At 30.8% G+C, this 17,747-nt stretch overlaps 3 protein-coding genes across 3 annotated transcripts; all 3 read right to left on the bottom strand.

Annotated features, from left to right (window-relative positions):
- Positions 1 to 758: 758 nt before the first annotated feature.
- On the bottom strand, positions 759 to 3,930 carry LOC123192773 (GDSL esterase/lipase At4g10955-like). The gene is made up of 4 exons (XM_044605426.1): positions 3,779 to 3,930; positions 3,278 to 3,524; positions 3,088 to 3,197; positions 759 to 1,854 (listed from the first exon to the last, which is right to left on the bottom strand). The coding sequence occupies exons 3-4, from the start codon at positions 3,180 to 3,182 to the stop codon at positions 900 to 902; spliced, it is 1,050 nt and encodes a 349-aa protein (XP_044461361.1). The 5' UTR covers positions 3,183 to 3,197; positions 3,278 to 3,524; positions 3,779 to 3,930; the 3' UTR covers positions 759 to 899.
- A 6,333-nt stretch (positions 3,931 to 10,263) lies between these two features.
- On the bottom strand, positions 10,264 to 13,035 carry LOC123195889 (GDSL esterase/lipase At4g10955-like). The gene is made up of 2 exons (XM_044609755.1): positions 12,974 to 13,035; positions 10,264 to 11,217 (listed from the first exon to the last, which is right to left on the bottom strand). The coding sequence occupies exons 1-2, from the start codon at positions 13,033 to 13,035 to the stop codon at positions 10,296 to 10,298; spliced, it is 984 nt and encodes a 327-aa protein (XP_044465690.1). The 3' UTR covers positions 10,264 to 10,295.
- A 1,672-nt stretch (positions 13,036 to 14,707) lies between these two features.
- On the bottom strand, positions 14,708 to 17,619 carry LOC123216803 (GDSL esterase/lipase At4g10955-like). Its single transcript, XM_044637379.1, has 2 exons — positions 17,399 to 17,619; positions 14,708 to 15,790 (listed from the first exon to the last, which is right to left on the bottom strand). Exons 1-2 carry the CDS (start codon positions 17,575 to 17,577, stop codon positions 14,872 to 14,874), a joined length of 1,098 nt encoding a protein of 365 aa, XP_044493314.1. The 5' UTR covers positions 17,578 to 17,619; the 3' UTR covers positions 14,708 to 14,871.
- Positions 17,620 to 17,747: the final 128 nt, after the last annotated feature.

The raw sequence follows: 17,747 nt of genomic DNA on the forward strand, positions 1-17,747 counted from the left end.
GATTGAATAGGGTTAGAATAGATTAATGGTAAAATCTAGCATGAAAATCTACATTTTTCTCGGCTTTTTCACCATGTGTGATATGCTCCCACCATGTGAGTCACACATATAAGAGTTGATGAAGATGGGGGTTAATTGATACTTGTTATAACTATATGTAATGTGCGTGGTGGAGGTTAATTAAATAGGGTTTGAAAGCTTTTAGTTATTAAATGGGGCTTAAAGAAAGTTTTTAAATTTAAAATGGATGTATGATAGAGGATATCGATGAAATAGATGGGAATTAAAAATCACTTGGCTTCCACAAAATTGTGAAATGCTTGATGATGAACAATCAACATTTTTAGGCAGCCTTATAGTTTATTCAGATGGTTAGGATTATGATAATTGAAGTAAGAAAAAAAAAAGGATGAAAAATTACCACATTAGGTTATACAAATAAATTTGTATAATTTATTTTTTTTTTATAATTCTATTCATAAATAATATATATGGAAAACAATAAAAATATAGTTATCTAGTTTAATGTCTAATTAAGTGTATATAAAAAGTGATTTTGAATTAAATATGAAAACAATAAAACTATGTGCATCTATTTTTGATACATAATTTGTGTATACAGATGAGGTGTTATCATGTGATTGAATGTTTCTTTATCATATAATGACACATGTTTTAAAATCATCTAATTACATGATGATACATCACTATGTATATGAATTATGCACCAAAAATAGGTACACATAATATTACTCATATAAAAAATATATAATCACATAATAAAATATTATTTGAATACTTAAAATTAAGTGCACATGACATTTTCCCACCAGATTCGTTCAGCCTGTTTAAACAGAATTCTTTCACCAAGCGATCCTAGCAAGAGAAAATACCATACATTACCTAAACAGGTGAAGCTCCGACCGGCCACGAAAACTTGGATCCCACCACTGGTGAATGCCGTGAGCTCGTTTAAAATCCGGAGTCTGAATCATATTAATAGTCAGATAAGCTGAAGGCAGCAGATGTGAGGGCTCGCAATCCCTCTCTCGCACACCAAATATCATATTCCCTAAAGAAATTTGTGTTGCAAGTCTCTCAATCTTTGCACCTCCAACCTCCTCCATCTTTTTCCTATGCTCAAAATAACCAATATATTCAGAGCAAATATGATCAGCTGGGTTAACAAATAGGTAAGGAACCCAGTTAGATAAAGCAAAAAAAGAGCCATCTCTTTGGGAATTATGGTGTTTGCCTTTCACAGCAACAGCAATTCCAGCTTTAATAACACTGTTTGCAATGCGAATCCCTTGCTTCACCATTGGATTACCAATACTTTCTATGGGGAGAGAAACGAATGGTGGGTTGAAAAGGTAAGTCTCAATAGGATAATTTAGCCTGGTCATTTTCTTCCCCAGAAGCAACGCTATAGCTGATCCTAGAGAATGCCCAGCTAACCAAATATTAGCTGCTCCTTCTACTGCAACTACATCTTGGACAGCCTGCATTGCCAGATGAAAGCGGGAGCTTTGATGAAGTTTGCTGCGGATGGCTTGGATGTCCAGCTTGAAATCCCTTAATCTGGAATCTGGCTTGTTTAGGGTACCTCGGAAGGCAATAACATATTTTGGGGCCTTGTGATGAAAAACAAATGGCTTGTATTGATAAATTGCGCCAAAGATTGAGGAATCAACCTCATCTATAAGTGGGCTGATTAATTGAAAGTGGAAGAAGTTCCACCATGGAGAAGCTTGAGATTGGTGGCCTTGGCGGCTCTGTTGGCGGTCCCGTTCTTGAATGGACACTCCTTGGACCAAGCTTGCGGCAACTGATCTTCTGTGATTAAAATTTTCCCTGTAAATATATTATAAATTAGAGAATAATTAAAACCTGAAAACTCTTGTTACAAAAAGTTCAACTGATTAATTCATAGAGAGAGCAGATACGAAGTCGATGAGATATGGCTAGCAGCAAAAGTAACTTACTATTGAGCCTAAAAGTTTTGAAAAATGAATCAAGACTGGATTTCACCGTTATGACATTTAACTGAATACTAGTTAAGCCGTGCAAAACTTTTGTATAATTTTTCTACTTCGGTTTTCTTGTGAAGTCTGAGTTTGTAAATCTCGGAAAAAAAATATTTATTATAATAAAAATGCAATTATATAAGAATAACAATTTTACGGGATAAAGAAAGTATTTTCTTGTAGAAATTCTTTTTCTTTATTAACGTATAAATATAATATCTTAAGAATAAAATAATTCATAAGGGACAAAAATATGTGATGACGATACAAAGTTTGTTTATATATGGGGGAGTTTTGGGAAACAATTTTTAGGATATCATTAATTTGAAGCTTTAGTAAGGTGTTTATTCGGGATATAATAGTGTGTTATATATGCTTACATATTTTTGTGATCATAATATAGTTTTCTCCCGTTCATAAGTGTAGGTGGGCTATGTTAAACCATGTTAGATATGTACAGTATCTTTGGTGTGATTAATGATTTATTTTACATATTGTGAATCTTAAAATTTGTTATACTTTTACAAATTTATTAATAAGTGGTATCAAAGTATTAGGTGATGGATCTCAGGAGTTGACCTAAGTGGTATAAGGTCAAGAGTTATTTGTAAACATTCAAGGTTTGGTTGACCTTAACATGATGTACCACAATAAAGTTTATTCTCTAATTTGCTTGTTTCGTAGTTGTGGGTTTAGATGACTATGAGCGATTAGAGGTTTATCACAAGAGTTCTCTCAAGTTAACTGAAAAAAAAAGTATTAGGTGATAATCAAAAAGGTAAATTGTTTCATAATTTTGTACACAAAAAATTTGGTTGTAATAGAGTTTAATGTTATTGGTAGAGAGATTTCCATTCAAGCAATAGAACAGGTTTCATTTAGCCGTTAAACAATAGAACAGGTTTCAACATCAACATTCAAGCAAAGATCCAGAAGCCTAAGTAGAGATCAACTTTTTTAACGTAAAATGGCAGTCTCCAAGCCCCAGTATCTCAACAATCAAGCAATTGCACTTGTTCCAAATCAATCAACAATGTGGGAAATTAAGAAATGGTCTTACCAATCAACAGCAGTGAGGTATAAAGGTCCCGAAAGGCCAAAAATTTCCTTTACAGATGCCACTGCCTCTCCTTTTCCCGTTTCCCTTTTTTCCATAATACCCTCTACCAGCTGCAGCAGAGCAGATAACAAAGATTCAACAATAAATTTTAAAAAAAAAAAAATCTTTCAACAACATATAAGTCACCTACATTTCAGGGATGATAACCCTAGAAAAATCTCCAAAAGAACGTTCTGAATTGTTTATCCATTCAACAACCAACCAAGGGATCTTCTGTAATCGGTCATGCATGAACTCGAAGAAGAATGTATCCACACATATTAACACTCAGTGTCTTATAACATTGACTCTTTCGCATCTGACCATATTCAGTTTACTGAAGTTTCAGAAAATGTCTCATAACATTGACTCTTTCGCATCTGACCATGTCCAGTTTACTGAAGTTTCAGAAAAAAATATGTAAAGTTTATTAACATTGAATGTTTAACCTGTAATAATCCAACCCTTATATAATGTCACAATTTTAACCTTCGATGTTACAGATTTGTCAACATAAATGTGGGTATTTAGAATTTATATATACCAAAGAGAAAAGGAAAAAAAAAAAAGAAATTTAATAAATTGGTAAAATTAAAAAAAAGAATTGGCAGTTAGATAGCAATAATAAATAAGAGTTCAACCGGAAACGTACCGTTTAAACAAGAAGAGGTTTCGATTTTCCAGAGATTAAACAAAAGCACTGAAATTTGATGAATTCTGAGAGTGGCAGAGAAGAATTGAAGAACGGAGATTTAAAGGAAAGCATGATCTGAATTAGAGGAGTTTGGTGGGAACAAAAACAAATACAAGTTGAAAAACAAATTGGGTTATATTACATAGTAATAGGCTAAGTGATTAAAAGTCAACTGTCAATTTGATATTACGATAAAAAATTAAAACATTCAAAAAAATTCCAATGTTTGACTTTGAAATAGCCCCTATAGGTTAGTGAAAAAAAAAATCATAAAATTTAGATATAAAAAAATATAAAATATATATATATATATGAGTTTTATATGATATATTATTTATAATATGTTTTTATCAATAATAATTTTAATATTTTTTATAAATTATTTGATCAACAATTCAAATATAAAATATTTAATTGATTATTAAATATAATATAATATAATATATAATCAAAATTCATTTATCACAAAAAATTATTGGGAGAGATTAGACATTTGAATAACAAAAAATTCTCGTTTTTACTAATTAGGAAGTGGAGGTGCAGGAAATTGAAAACCAACTACGTATTATTTTAGAATAAAACTATACATGTATATTTTTTATATATAATTTTGGTATATAAATTATTTATTATTATATAATTAAATAATTTTAAATTAAAAATAAAATAATATATAATTGTATAATAATATATTATCTATATATCTAAATTATATATAAAAATATATATATATTACCCATTATTTTAACATTACAAATAAATAAATAAATCTCTTTATATAAGATGGGACCAATGCATGAGGCCTCCCCGAAGTTCGAAATTTTAGCTTCTTACCTTTTCTAGGTATTTCTATTGAGATGAATTCTCTTAAGGCCAACCAGCTCATCTTGAAGCAATTTAAAAATGATATTCATTTCATATCTATTTTCAAAATTCTAAAATTATTAATAATGCTAAGAATCAAGGATAGAACTGTCCTTCATCAAACATAAACTTCAAAATTGTGAAGTCACCCATATATCTCATACATACATCAAATAAACTTACATAAAATTAATCAATTGATATTCATAACTTTAAAAAGATACAGTGAACTTAAAATATAAAATAAAGTGAGATTTAATAATTTTGCTTCAACCAAAGACGTCAATGGGCCGGGCCGACTCCAGCTCGACCTGTTGGGCTGATGGGCCGGGCTGGGCCCGAGGCCCAAACAGTAACGGGCCTTCGGGCCGGGCCGACCCTTTAAAATATCAAGGCCCAAAGCACGGCCCATATACTAGCGGGCTTTAAATGGGCCGGGCCGGGCCTTATTAAATATTTAAAAAAAGTTTTAATTAAAATTTTTAAACACAAATTATTTTTTAATTATTAAAATCGAGGACAATACCTCGAATATTTTATTTATAATCCCTCACTTATGGCGGAGGAATACGTGGTTACATGATAAAAAATATTATAAATTGTTAATAAAATACAAATAAATTAATTTACATATTGTATAAATTACAAAACATAAATACAATTTATCTTCTATATAATATTTATCTATTCATCTTCTACATCCAAATCTTTGAATTCTTTAAAGACATCTTCTGTCACACGATTCTGTAATTTAAAATCAGCTTTGATCCAATCTTTCATGCACATTATCGCTTCGACCATATTTGGATATAAATTGGATCGTCTATCATCCAGCACGCATCCCCCTGCACTAAAAGCGGATTCCGATGCTATAGTTGACACCGGAGGTGTTAGTAGATCTCGAGCCATGGCTGCAAGCATATGAAAGGTTTATGCCTTGTCTTTCCACCATGCCAAAATATCTAGTTTTTCAGCATTATATCTTTGAACAATTTCAGGATAATGATCAATATTTATATAATTGTAAAATTGACTATAATTTGTACTTTGACTAACAGTTTGTTTACCTTTGCGCAATAAAAATCATATGCGTGACTTTTTTTTACCTGAACTACCAGAACTTACCTCTGATGCAGAACTTTGTCTAGTTTTTCCATATTTTTGTTCATAAATACTATACATATCAAATAAAAATTCTTGAACATATTCAACAGAATTTACATTGCTATTAATTGACAAATTTTCATTAATAACATCAAATAAATTTTGTAATCCATTAGTTTTTGCCCTAGGATCTAAAATAGTAGCTGCAGAATAAAGTAAAGGAATTTCACTCCAATATTTTTTAAATTTTTGTTCCATTTGTATACATATATTTTGAAAAGCATTATGAGAGTGACGATACCTATGTTCTTTAAAAATATCACTTATTTCTACCATACTATATATTATAGAACAAGTTGTTGGATAATACACACCTGAGCAATGATCTGTGGCTGTTTTCAATGGCTCTAACAAGTTCATTAAAGTCATAGCTATTTCTCAATCTTGATCTGTCAAAAAAATAGGATCTTGCGAATCCATTGGTTAGGTATTGAAGTATCGTGTTATAAGAACTTCATACCCTTCGCATGTTTTCAACATGAGATATGTTGAATTCCACCTAGTGCTAATATCCATTTTTAATTTTTTCCTTCTTAACCCCATTGATTTACATAATTGATGATATGCTTGTATTCGTGATGGGGATGATGAAATATATGCAATGACATGTCTAATTACTTCTAAATGTTTTTTTGCCAAACTCAAGTCATCTTGAGCGATTAAATTAATAATATGACATGCACACCTAACATGAAATAATTTTCCATTAAATGGAGGAGATAAATGATTATACATATATTCAATAACTTTATTATTATTTTTAGCATTATCTAAAGTAATTGAAAAAATAGAATTATTAATTTTATATTCATCAAAAATATTTGCTAATGAACGATAAATTGCAAGACCATTATGTGGATATTCTAAATTTCTAAATGCAATAACTTTTTTGAATAATTGCCAATCAGAATTAATATAATGAGCAGTTGCACAAAGATACCCTATGCGTTGATTTGTAGCAGTCCATAAATCAGAAGTTATTAAAATAACACCATTAAAATTACTTAATTCTCCAATAATTTTTATTTTCATTAATTCATAATTTCTCAATATATCTGACCTAAGAATTGACCTAGGAATTCTTCTAAATGCTGGTTAAATACTATTTTGCATCATCCATTCTAAAATTTCATCTTCTGCATAACTAAAAGGTTGATCAGAAGCAACAACATACCTGGCCATGTAATCTCGCACCTTCATTTGATCGTACGTAAAAGTTGACATTTCTCCCATATGTCCAGAACCGCTCAGACCTCCTGCTGAAGTGGCACCTGGACCAACAGATCGCGATCTGGTGAATGCAATTTGTTTTTGTCCTCTAAGTTCATGTGGAATTTTTTTACAGTAATCAGTAACATGTCGGCGAAGATGTCTCATCCCACTTGTACTTGCACATGTTAAACAGGAACCGCAATGTTTGCATACTGCTCGACGAATTAATTTCCCCTCTATTGTTTTCTCAATTCTATCAAAGTGTTCTCATACTATTGACGTTTGTTTTCTTTTTCTGTCTGTCGAATAATGCGAACTTGTACCCGTACCACTTTCACCTGTTGGTGCTCCACCTATTCCACCTTGTGCATCATCAATACTATCATCAGCGTCAGCATGATAATATTCAAATGGATTGAATTCATTTGACATTGGATCTATTTGTAATATTTTGTAATGATAAAATTAAAATAAAATAAAATTAAAAATATAATAAATAGTTGAGATTGAGAGTTTGAGAGATTGGAAGTTTGAGAGATTGAGAAGTTGAGAAATTTGTAAATTGTAATTGTAATTGAAAATGAAAATGAAAAATTGAATAGGTTTTTATAGAAAAAAATAAATTAATTAAAAAAAAAATTTTAAAAAAGTTTGGCAACGGCTAGCTTTTGCCAGACAGAAGCAAATTCTTGCTTCTGCCTTGCAGCAGGATACCGGAAAAAATTAATATATATATATATAAGCAGTGTCGTATCGGATCGGACCAGTCTATGGGTTTAATATTAAAGCCTAAGACCCGACCTAGTAAGCCCATGGGCCTGACCCGATACACTACAGTACTAGACCGGGCTTTTTCTCATGCTTCGGGCCGGGCCTTCATTCGATCTGGCCCAATTGACGTGTCTAGCTTCAACCATTAATTGTCAAATTGGATTCAAGGGTAGCACTGTCCAACACCATCAGAATATTATAATAATAGGAAATTGAATCCAAGTCCCCATTAGTCACCATCTCCTCAAAGTTTGTGCACATAAATTACAAATTTCAGTGCAAATTTCATGTCTAATCAAATCAACTATTTATGGAGAGAGCTTTTTATTTTCTAACCAAAATAATTAGTTGTCGGTGAGTGATGATGACCCCTCTGAAATTACAAAGTTTTTAACTCATAGAGAGCGTCCGATTCTTAAAATAACAAAATTATTTTTATAATTTATATTATTTTTTTATTTATAAATAATAAATAATTTTAATAATTTTTTTATTAGTAATGATAATATGATATATAATATATGAATTATTTTGATTCATATATTTATTTTAAATATTAAAAGATTATTAAAATAATTTTGATTTTATTATAACTATATCTTTATTTACTTAATTATTTAAAGTAAAAATAATTTTATTTTAAATTAATATAATAAATAACATAAAAATATTTTAGAACAATTATATTTAAAAATATTTAAGTAAAATAATATATTAATATTTTTTTATTATCTTTCACTAAACATAATAATTACTTATATTTATTAATTTTTATCAAATATAATAATAATTTATATCTGATAATCTTTACAATAAACTATTTTTAAAATAACTTCCTTATTTTAATAATAAAATATTCATCAAACCAAATACTTACTTAGAGTTAAGACATAATTTAGCATGGTTGATAATAAATTATCAAACCGAAAAACGGCAAATACCAAAAATGGGAAAGAATACTCTGGGCTCTCCAAGTCAAAAACCTATATAAAGTATATGGGCTCAACCAAGATAAAGCCCATGTTAAAATAATATTAAATTCAATATTTTGTTCAGGATAATTAATTAAAATGATAAATTTTCCAAGGGCTTTATATTGAAATAAACAGCAATCCAATTGATATACCTTTTTGACCAACATGTCAGAGTTAAATGAAATTACCCCCTTTCAAAAAAATTTCATATGACTCAGTTGGACCATTTAAAAACTCACATATACATACATACATACATACATAAATACATATATACACCCCTCGCATGTATAACAGTTGTCACATACTATATTTTAGCCATCAATTTTGAGCATTTTGTCGCTTTTTACAAAAAAATGGAGAAAATTAATAAATTGTTTATTTTCATCTTTTATAACTTAGGCTATAGAGATTTACTTTTGTGTACACTAAAAATGGAGATGCAATGAATGCACCAATGGAAGCCTTTCAATTCTAGTGTTTTTTTTTTGGAATTAGAATGAATTAATTGTGCTTTTGTTGAGTTTTACAAATGTTTATGAGATTAAACATGGTTAAAATAGATTAATGGTAAAATCAAGCAGGAAACCCCATTTTTATTTCCCAACGTTTTTTTACTGTGCATGGTGTGCTCTTACCATACGAGTCACACATGGTAGGACTAGGTAAAAGTGAGCAAAAAAATTATATTTGTCATAAGTATATATATGATAAGGATGATGGGGGCATATTGACATTTTTTACAAAGGGTAATAAAAAATTAAATTTCGTTCATTAAGCATATGCGTATATCAAGCACTGTTTAGTTTGGGATGTTCCCAAAAAAAAGTCCAAATATTAAAACTAAACCAAGCCTTTCTCTAAATCAACAAAAATGACCAAACATAGTAACTTTGCAATCATTTTTCACACCCTCAAGTCTTCTTCACTCTAAAATCTACTTTAATTCTTCACCCTAAATAATTTCACTTTTCTTTATCTTAAATCATCCTTTTTTTTAAAAAAAATTATATCAAAACTCTACTTCCATCTTCACCACGTGTCTCTGTTCCAACTACTCTAAAATCTCTCTTTTTCAAGACCTAGAAACTCACCTTTTATGATTTGCATTCTTTCCCACAACACAATGCCCAATGACATGTTGATAAATTTTACTTCAAACTCTTCAAACCAAACATGGGGCTATTAGCTAAAGAAAAATAAGGTCCAAAGTTCATAAAGAAAAAATTACTAAGTGAAAAAAATTAATGAATTGAAACACCTAAAACCTATTAATTTGCCCTTATTTTCCTTTAATTAATGGCCTCCATGTTTGCCACCATCTGATGTTTCAAAAGGAAGAGAATATCAAACTTATCATCTTCCTAGTAATTCAGCAATAAATATTTGTGTTTCATTGTGATCAAACATAGCAAGTTTTCACCAGAATGGTGAAGTGTAATTGAACAAATCATTCATCAAGCAATCCTACAAAGTGAAAATAACCTACATTATCTGAGCAAGTGAAGTTCCGACTGGCCATAAAAACTAGGATCCCACCACTGCTGAATTCCGTGAGCTCGCTTAAAATCTGGAGACTGAATCATATTAACAGTCAGATAAGCTGAAGGCAGCAGATGCAGGGGTTCGCAATCCCTCTCTCGTTCACCTAATATCATATTCACTATAGAAATTTGTGTTGCACGTCTCTCAGTCTCTGCAGCTCCAACCTCCTCCATCTTTTTCCTATGCTCAAAATAATCAATATATCCAGAGCAAATATGATCAGCTCGGTTAACAAACAGGTTAGGAGACCAGTTAGATAATGCAAAAAAAGAGTCATCTGTTTGGTGTTTGCCCGTTACAGCAGCAATTCCAGCTTTGATAAAACTGCTTGCAATGCGAATCCCTTGCTTCAACTTGGGGAAAGAAGTGAATGGTGGGTTGAAAAGGTAAGTTTCAAGAGGATAATTTAGCCTTGCCATATTCTTCCCTACAAGCAAGGCAATAGCTGATCCAAGTGAATGCCCGGCTAACCAGACGTTTTCTGGTCCTACTTCTTCAACTACATCCTGCACAGCCTTCAATGCCCGATGAAACCGGATGTCTAGATGAAGTTTGCTGCGGAAGACTTTGATGTTCAGCTTATAATCTCTTAATAAGGTATCTAGCTTGTTTAGTGTTCCTCGGAAGGCAATGACATATTTTGGGGCTCTGTGATGGCAAACAGATGGATTATATTGATAAATGGCGCCAAAGATTGAGAAATCAACAGGATCTACAAGTGGGGTGATTAATTGAAACTGGAAGGAGTTCCACCATGGAGAAGCTTCAGATTGGTGGCCTTGGCGGTTCTGTTGGCGGTCCGTTTCTAGAGTGTACACTCCTTGGACCAAGCTTGCAACAACTGATCTTCTGTGATTGGAATTTTCCCTGTAAATATATCATAAATTAGAGAACAATTAACACCTGAAGACTTGTTACAAAAAGTTCAATTGATTAATTTATAGGATAATTGGCTACGATGTCCATGAGATATGCCTAGGAGCAAATCAGACTAGATTTCACCTATACGACATTGTTGCTTCTTTCCTCATTCGGTTTCCCGTGAAGTTTGAGTTTGTATTTATCTAGGAAGATTTGTTACAATAAACATAAAACAATTGTTTATCTCTGTTAGTTTATAAACATAATATCTTGACAACCAATTAGTTGGCAGAAGAGAAAAATATGTGACAAAGGCCTAGATTTGAACCAAATTGAGTTCAAACTTTAACTAACTTGTTATTAAAACGACGTCGTTTTATATTAAAATTTTTAGTTTACAAATTTGACAAACAACTCAAGCTCGCTCTCGTTTGGTTGAAACTTATTTTGGGTTTATTTGAATCGAATTTAAACTCAAACTCGATTCAAATCCAATCCTAATGACAACTGCACTTTTGTCAACATGTAAGAGAGTATTTGGAAACACTCTTTGAGATATCATTAGTTCTAATAAGTTTATTTTTTGTGATAAAATAATACATACATTGTTTTCTTTTTTTTGTTTTTTGGTAAGCAAAATACATTGTTTTATACTTATGTAATTTTGTGATTATGATACATTTATTACTCTATCATTCATGAATATAGGCAGATTATGTCTAACCATATTAAATATTTTGTCTTTTGCGTAATTAGTGATTTATTTCACATATTATTAATTTTGAAATTTATTGTGTTTCTGCAAATTTACTAACAAGATGTATCAAAGTTTCAGTTGTTGATCCAAGAGATATATTGTTTCAAGATATTGTGCCTACAAAAGAATTTGGCTATAATAGAGTTTATGTTATCAGTAGAGAGATTCTCTTTGAATTTTTTTGGTGAGATAGCATTCTAACAATATAATTTGGTGTTGGGTGAAAGTTCAGGCATGGTTATTTATGTATTGGTTAAGTTTATCATATTTGTTGCTCAAGTGAAAATCTCGTCAGGGTGGAAATTTGTTGAGAATTGTGACTTGTTTTCTCTTACGATTCATTGTAAACCTCAAGTCTATATATATTTAAGAAAACTTCTATAATAAAAATATAATTATACAAGAAATAAAAATTATACAAAGATTAGGAAAGCATTTTCTGGTAGGAATTGTTTTTGCCTATATATAAAAGTGTCACAAAGTTTGTCTATATATATATATATAAAAGTGTCTTGAAAAATATTTTTGGGATATCATTAATTTGCAATTTTGATAAGTTTCTTTCATGGAATATCGCACTTGGATGTTTTTATAATTATATTATATTCCTCTCTCGCACGTGGATGTAGACAGATTATGTAGAATTAGGTTAAATATTGTTTTTTTTTTTGTGTGTGATTGGTTATTTATTTTACGGTAAAATTTATTATGCTATTGCAAACTTCCTAACATTATCACTATTTTGCAGGTCAAAGTGGGTGCAAGGACCTGATTATTATTGTACTTTTCTTTACATTTGGGAACTTTCATGCTAGAGCCCAACCTCTGTTACATAATCAATAATAAAATTAGGTGGACATAATTTTTTGTAAATAAACAATATATTTTTATTTAATTAAAGATAAAATAATATTTAATGATATAATAATATATCATTTATATATTCAAATTATATATAAAAAGTTTATAAACATAATATTGCTCTTCTTTAAGAAATGGTCTTACCAATCAACATCAGTGAGCCATAAAGGTCCCGAAAGGCCAAAAATTTGACTTACGGATGCCATGCCTCTTATTTTCCCTATACCCTTTACAGCCGCTATAGAGCAGAAACCTAATTCGAATCTCAACACTAACAATTTAGTGGAAAACTTATAGATTTCACACGCAAAAGAATTGATAAACTTTGGAGGCATAAGATAAACTAAGTTGAATATGATTCAAATTTTGGATAAAAGATCTATTTAATTATTGAGAGAAGTCAATCTATGTAATTTTAAATGTTTTAAGAGAGACAATTTATCTATAAATGTGCTTTGTCCCCTATACCCAAAAATAATTGCATGCAATATATGAATAATGAGGCTTTCAAAGGTAACTTGAATAACAATAGAAAATATTTTATATATAAAAAGGTATAAATCTTAATTTCCGATTAAATTCTTTATCAAATCAATGAACCAATATTGATGAAAGTCAACACAAAAAATGATAAACAGACCAAGTAAAATGGGAAGATTTAGAGTAGATATACTTCTTTGATTTGTACAAAATCAGATAGGCTAAATCAACAATCAAAACTAGTCACGAAAACACACACACACACACACACACACACACACACACACATATATATATATATATATATATATATATATATATATATATATATATATGCACACACTTTTTTTAAACACACAACGGAAAAAAAAACCCGAAAAATATCATCAATGAACTACCATTAAACACGTATGAATAAATATGGAAGTTAATAATTTTTAGATACAGGTGGAGTTGATACCTGTGACAGTAACAGAGTCAGAGAGAACTTGGAAATGAAACGGGTATGGATTAGAGAAAGAAATTGGTGACAGTTTCGTGAGCACCTTCTTTTGTTTATCCATACTGGGTGGCCCCAAAGTTATCGGGCAATATTGACGTATTATTCTATTCTCTTTTTGCAACCAAGATAGAGAAGAGGAGTGCATAAAAGAGAATAAAGAAGCCTGGAAAAGTTGAATCTGATATGCACGTTTCTGCAAAGCTGCCTTATCAAAACCTTATCGGAAACAAGCAACTAAAACTAAATTTTATGCTAATAATAGCTAGTCTCTGATTCCCTGAAAAGATAGCATAGTTGATAAAAATGGAGATACCATGAATGTGTCGATGGAAGCTTTTCAATTCTAGCGTTAATAAATAGAATGAATTAAATGCGTTGTTGCTGTTCCAAAAAAAGAAGTCCAAATATTTTAACCAGACCAATCCATTCTCTAAATCAACCAAAAATGACCAAACATAGTGACTTTTCCATAATTTTTGACACCCTCAAGTCTTCTTCACACTAAAATCTACTTTATTTCTTCACCTTAAATGATTCACTTTTCTTTATCTAAAATCATTCTCTTTTTTTTTTTTTTTTCAATTATGTCATGACGCAACTTCCATCTTCACCATGTTTTTCTATTCCAGCCACCTCAAAACTTCTCTTTTTAAAAACTCACCCTTTATGATTTGCTTTCTTTCCCACAACATAATGCCCAATGATATGTTGATAAATTTTTCTTTAAACCCTTCGAACCAAACATGGGGCCATTAGCTAAAGAAAAATAAGGTCCAAAGTTCATGACGACGAAATTAGTAAGTGAAAAAAATTAATGAATTGAAACACCTAAAACCTATTAATCTCCCCTTATTTTCCTTTAATTAATGGCCCCCATGTTTGCCACGATCTGATGTTCCAAAAGGAAGAGAATATCAAACTTATCATCTTCCTAGTAATTCAGCAATAAACATTTGTGTTTCATTGTGATCAAACATAGCAAGTTTTCACCAGAATGGTGAAGTGTAATTAAACAAATCATTCATCAAGCAATCCTACAAAGTGAAAATAACTTACATTATCAGAGCAAGTGAAGTTCCGACTGGCCATAAAAACTAGGATCCCACCACTGCTGAATTCTGTGAGCTCGTTTAAAATCTGGAGACTGAATCATATTAACAGTCAGATAAGCTGAAGGCAGCAGATGCAGGGGTTCGCAATCCTTCTCTTGTTTACCAAATATCATGTTCACTATAGATATTTGTGTTACACGTCTCACAGTCTCTGCTGCTCCAACCTCCTCCATCTTTTTCCTATGCTCAAAATAATCAATATATCCAGAGCAAATATGATCAGCTCGGTTAACAAACAGGTTAGGAGACCAGTTAGATAATTCAAAAAAAGAGTCATCTCTTTGGTGTTTGCCCGTTACAGCAGCAATTCCAGCTTTGATAAAACTGCTTGCAATGCGAATCCCTTGCTTCAACTTGGGGAAAGAAGTGAATGGTGGGTTGAAAAGGTAAGTTTCAAGAGGATAATTTAGCCTTGCCATATTCTTCCCTACAAGCAAGGCAATAGCTGATCCAAGTGAATGCCCGGCTAACCAAACGTTATCTGGTCCTACTTCTTCAATAACATCCTGCACATCCTTCAGTGCCCGATGAAAGCGGATGTCTAGATGAAGTTTGCTGCGGAAGACTTTGATGTTCAGCTTATAATCTCTTAATAAGGTATCTAGCTTGTTTAGTGTTCCTCGGAAGGCAATAACATATTTTGGGGCTCTGTGATGGCAAACGGATGGATTATATTGATAAATGGCGCCAAAGATAGAGGAATCAACAGGATCTATAAGTTGGGTGATTAATTGAAAGTGGAAAGAGTTCCACCATGGAGAAGCTTCAGATTGGTGGCCTTGGCGGTTCTGTTGGCGGTCCCTTTCTAGAGTGTACACTCCTTGGACCAAGCTTGCAACAACTGATCTTCTGTGACCAGAATTTTCCCTGTAAATATATTATAAATTAGAGAATAATTAACACCTGAAGACTCTTGTTACAAAAAGCTCAATTGATTAATTCTTAGAAAAAGCAGCTACAAAGTCCATGAGCTGTGGCTAGCAGCAAAGGTGACTTACTATGACCCTAATATAAGATTGATAGCTAACAAGAGATTAATTTTTATTAAGATTTTCTATATTTAAATTATATTGGATAATTAAAAGAAGTGATTTTTTTTAAGTACTTAACTCTTGATGGAAGTTACACTTAACTCTTATAAATAAAAGTTTGATCATTTCTCTACACTTTATAACAATAAATTTAATAACAAAACCTTTAAAAAAAAAAAAAAAACTTAACTTATCTTTCTTTACCATCAACAGAAGGAGTTAAATGAAATAAATCAATATCCTCTAAATTCTTCGTTAATTCTCTTTATATTTTGTATATTTTAAAATATAATAGATTAAATTTTTTTTTTTAATCTTCAAATTGTTAGGGTAATGTTTTAGAATCAATCATCATAACCAAAATTTATGTAATCCTTAATATTTAATTAATAAATATAACATTTTATTATAATATTTCATTTAAGTAAATTAGATAATTGTCTTAAGGGATAGTTGAATCATAACAAGGGTATCAGTATTTGACACTTAATCATGAGAATTCTATATACATATAAAGTAACTATTTTTTACATCTCCGTAACTCTAATATCACCATGACTAAGGGTATAAGTAATAATAATAGAGTTACCATAATGACAATTCTCAAGTATTAAAATTGTTTGTTAGTAACTTGGAACAATATATGAGTGTATATTATAGATGTGTTCGACAAACTAACTCATCAAAAAAATTTCATATGGATGGTTGATCAAATATATATGGAATCTATCTTCTTAATGAATAGGTGTATATGTGATTCTTATATTTGAAATTACCACATCATTTTGTATAAAGATCAATATGATTTGATACTAATCTAACGTAATCTGGTAAAAAAATTGTCAAAAAGATGGTGATTGACTTATGCTTGGTTCTGAATTATATTATATTCCTCTCTTGTGCATGAATATAAACAGATTATGTTGAATTATGTAATAAATTGAATTTTTTTGTGATCGGTTGTTTTCTTTACATTAAAATTTTTTATGCTATCGCAAATTTCTTAACATTATCATTTTTATGCCGGTCAAAATGGGTTAAAGGACCTGATTATTATACTTTCTTTAGATTTGGAAACTTACATGCGATTTTACGTTAAAATTTATTATGCAATCGCAAATTTCTTAAAATTATCATTATTATGCCGGTCAAAATGGGTTAAAGGACCTGATTATTATACTTTCTTTATTTTTGGAAACTTACATGCGATAACCCAACTCCTGCTATCTTAACAAAATTGTTGGTTCTACAAGTTGGTTTCATTTAGCGGTTAAACAATAGAAGAACACGTTTCAGAGTAAATATTCAAGCAAAATGCAGAAGCCTAAATACAGATCAATTTTAATCTAAAATGGCAGTCTCCATGCACCGGTATCTCGACAATCAAGCAAATATACTTGTTCCAAATCACTCAACAATGTGGGAAATTAAGAAATGGTCTTACCAATCGACAGCAGTGAGCCATGAAGGTCCCGAAAGCCTAAAATTTCCCTTTTTTTTTTTGGTAATTAGCCCAAAAATTTCCTTTACAGATGCCATGCCTCTTTGTTTCCCTATATCCTTTACAAGCCGCGGGAGAGCAGAAAATATAAATTCAACAATAAATTGAACAAAATCAAACATCAAAATTAAAAAATTTGGCAGTTAGATAGCAACAGTAAATAGAAATTCAACCCAAAACGTACCGTTTAAGGAAAAAGAGGTTTCAATATTCAAGTGATGAAACAAAGACACTGAAGTTCTTGTTGGATGAATTCGGAGAGAGAATGAGAAGAATTGAAGTATGGAGATTC

This window comes from Mangifera indica, chromosome 1 (assembly GCF_011075055.1).
Source record: "Mangifera indica cultivar Alphonso chromosome 1, CATAS_Mindica_2.1, whole genome shotgun sequence".
NCBI lineage: Eukaryota > Viridiplantae > Streptophyta > Magnoliopsida > Sapindales > Anacardiaceae > Mangifera > Mangifera indica.

Coding starts and splice junctions, on each gene's coding strand:
- LOC123216803 (XM_044637379.1), bottom strand. CDS start 17,577: ATGTTTGATTTTGTTCAATTTATTGTTGAATTTATATTTTCTGCTCTC. Junction 15,791..17,398: donor TGGCTCACTGCTGTCGATTG/GTAAGACCATTT, acceptor ATATATTTACAG/GGAAAATTCTGGTCACAGAA.
- LOC123195889 (XM_044609755.1), bottom strand. CDS start 13,035: ATGGCATCCGTAAGTCAAATTTTTGGCCTTTCGGGACCTTTATGGCTC. Junction 11,218..12,973: donor TGGCTCACTGATGTTGATTG/GTAAGACCATTT, acceptor ATATATTTACAG/GGAAAATTCCAATCACAGAA.
- LOC123192773 (XM_044605426.1), bottom strand. CDS start 3,182: ATGGAAAAAAGGGAAACGGGAAAAGGAGAGGCAGTGGCATCTGTAAAG. Junction 1,855..3,087: donor TACCTCACTGCTGTTGATTG/GTAAGACCATTT, acceptor ATATATTTACAG/GGAAAATTTTAATCACAGAA.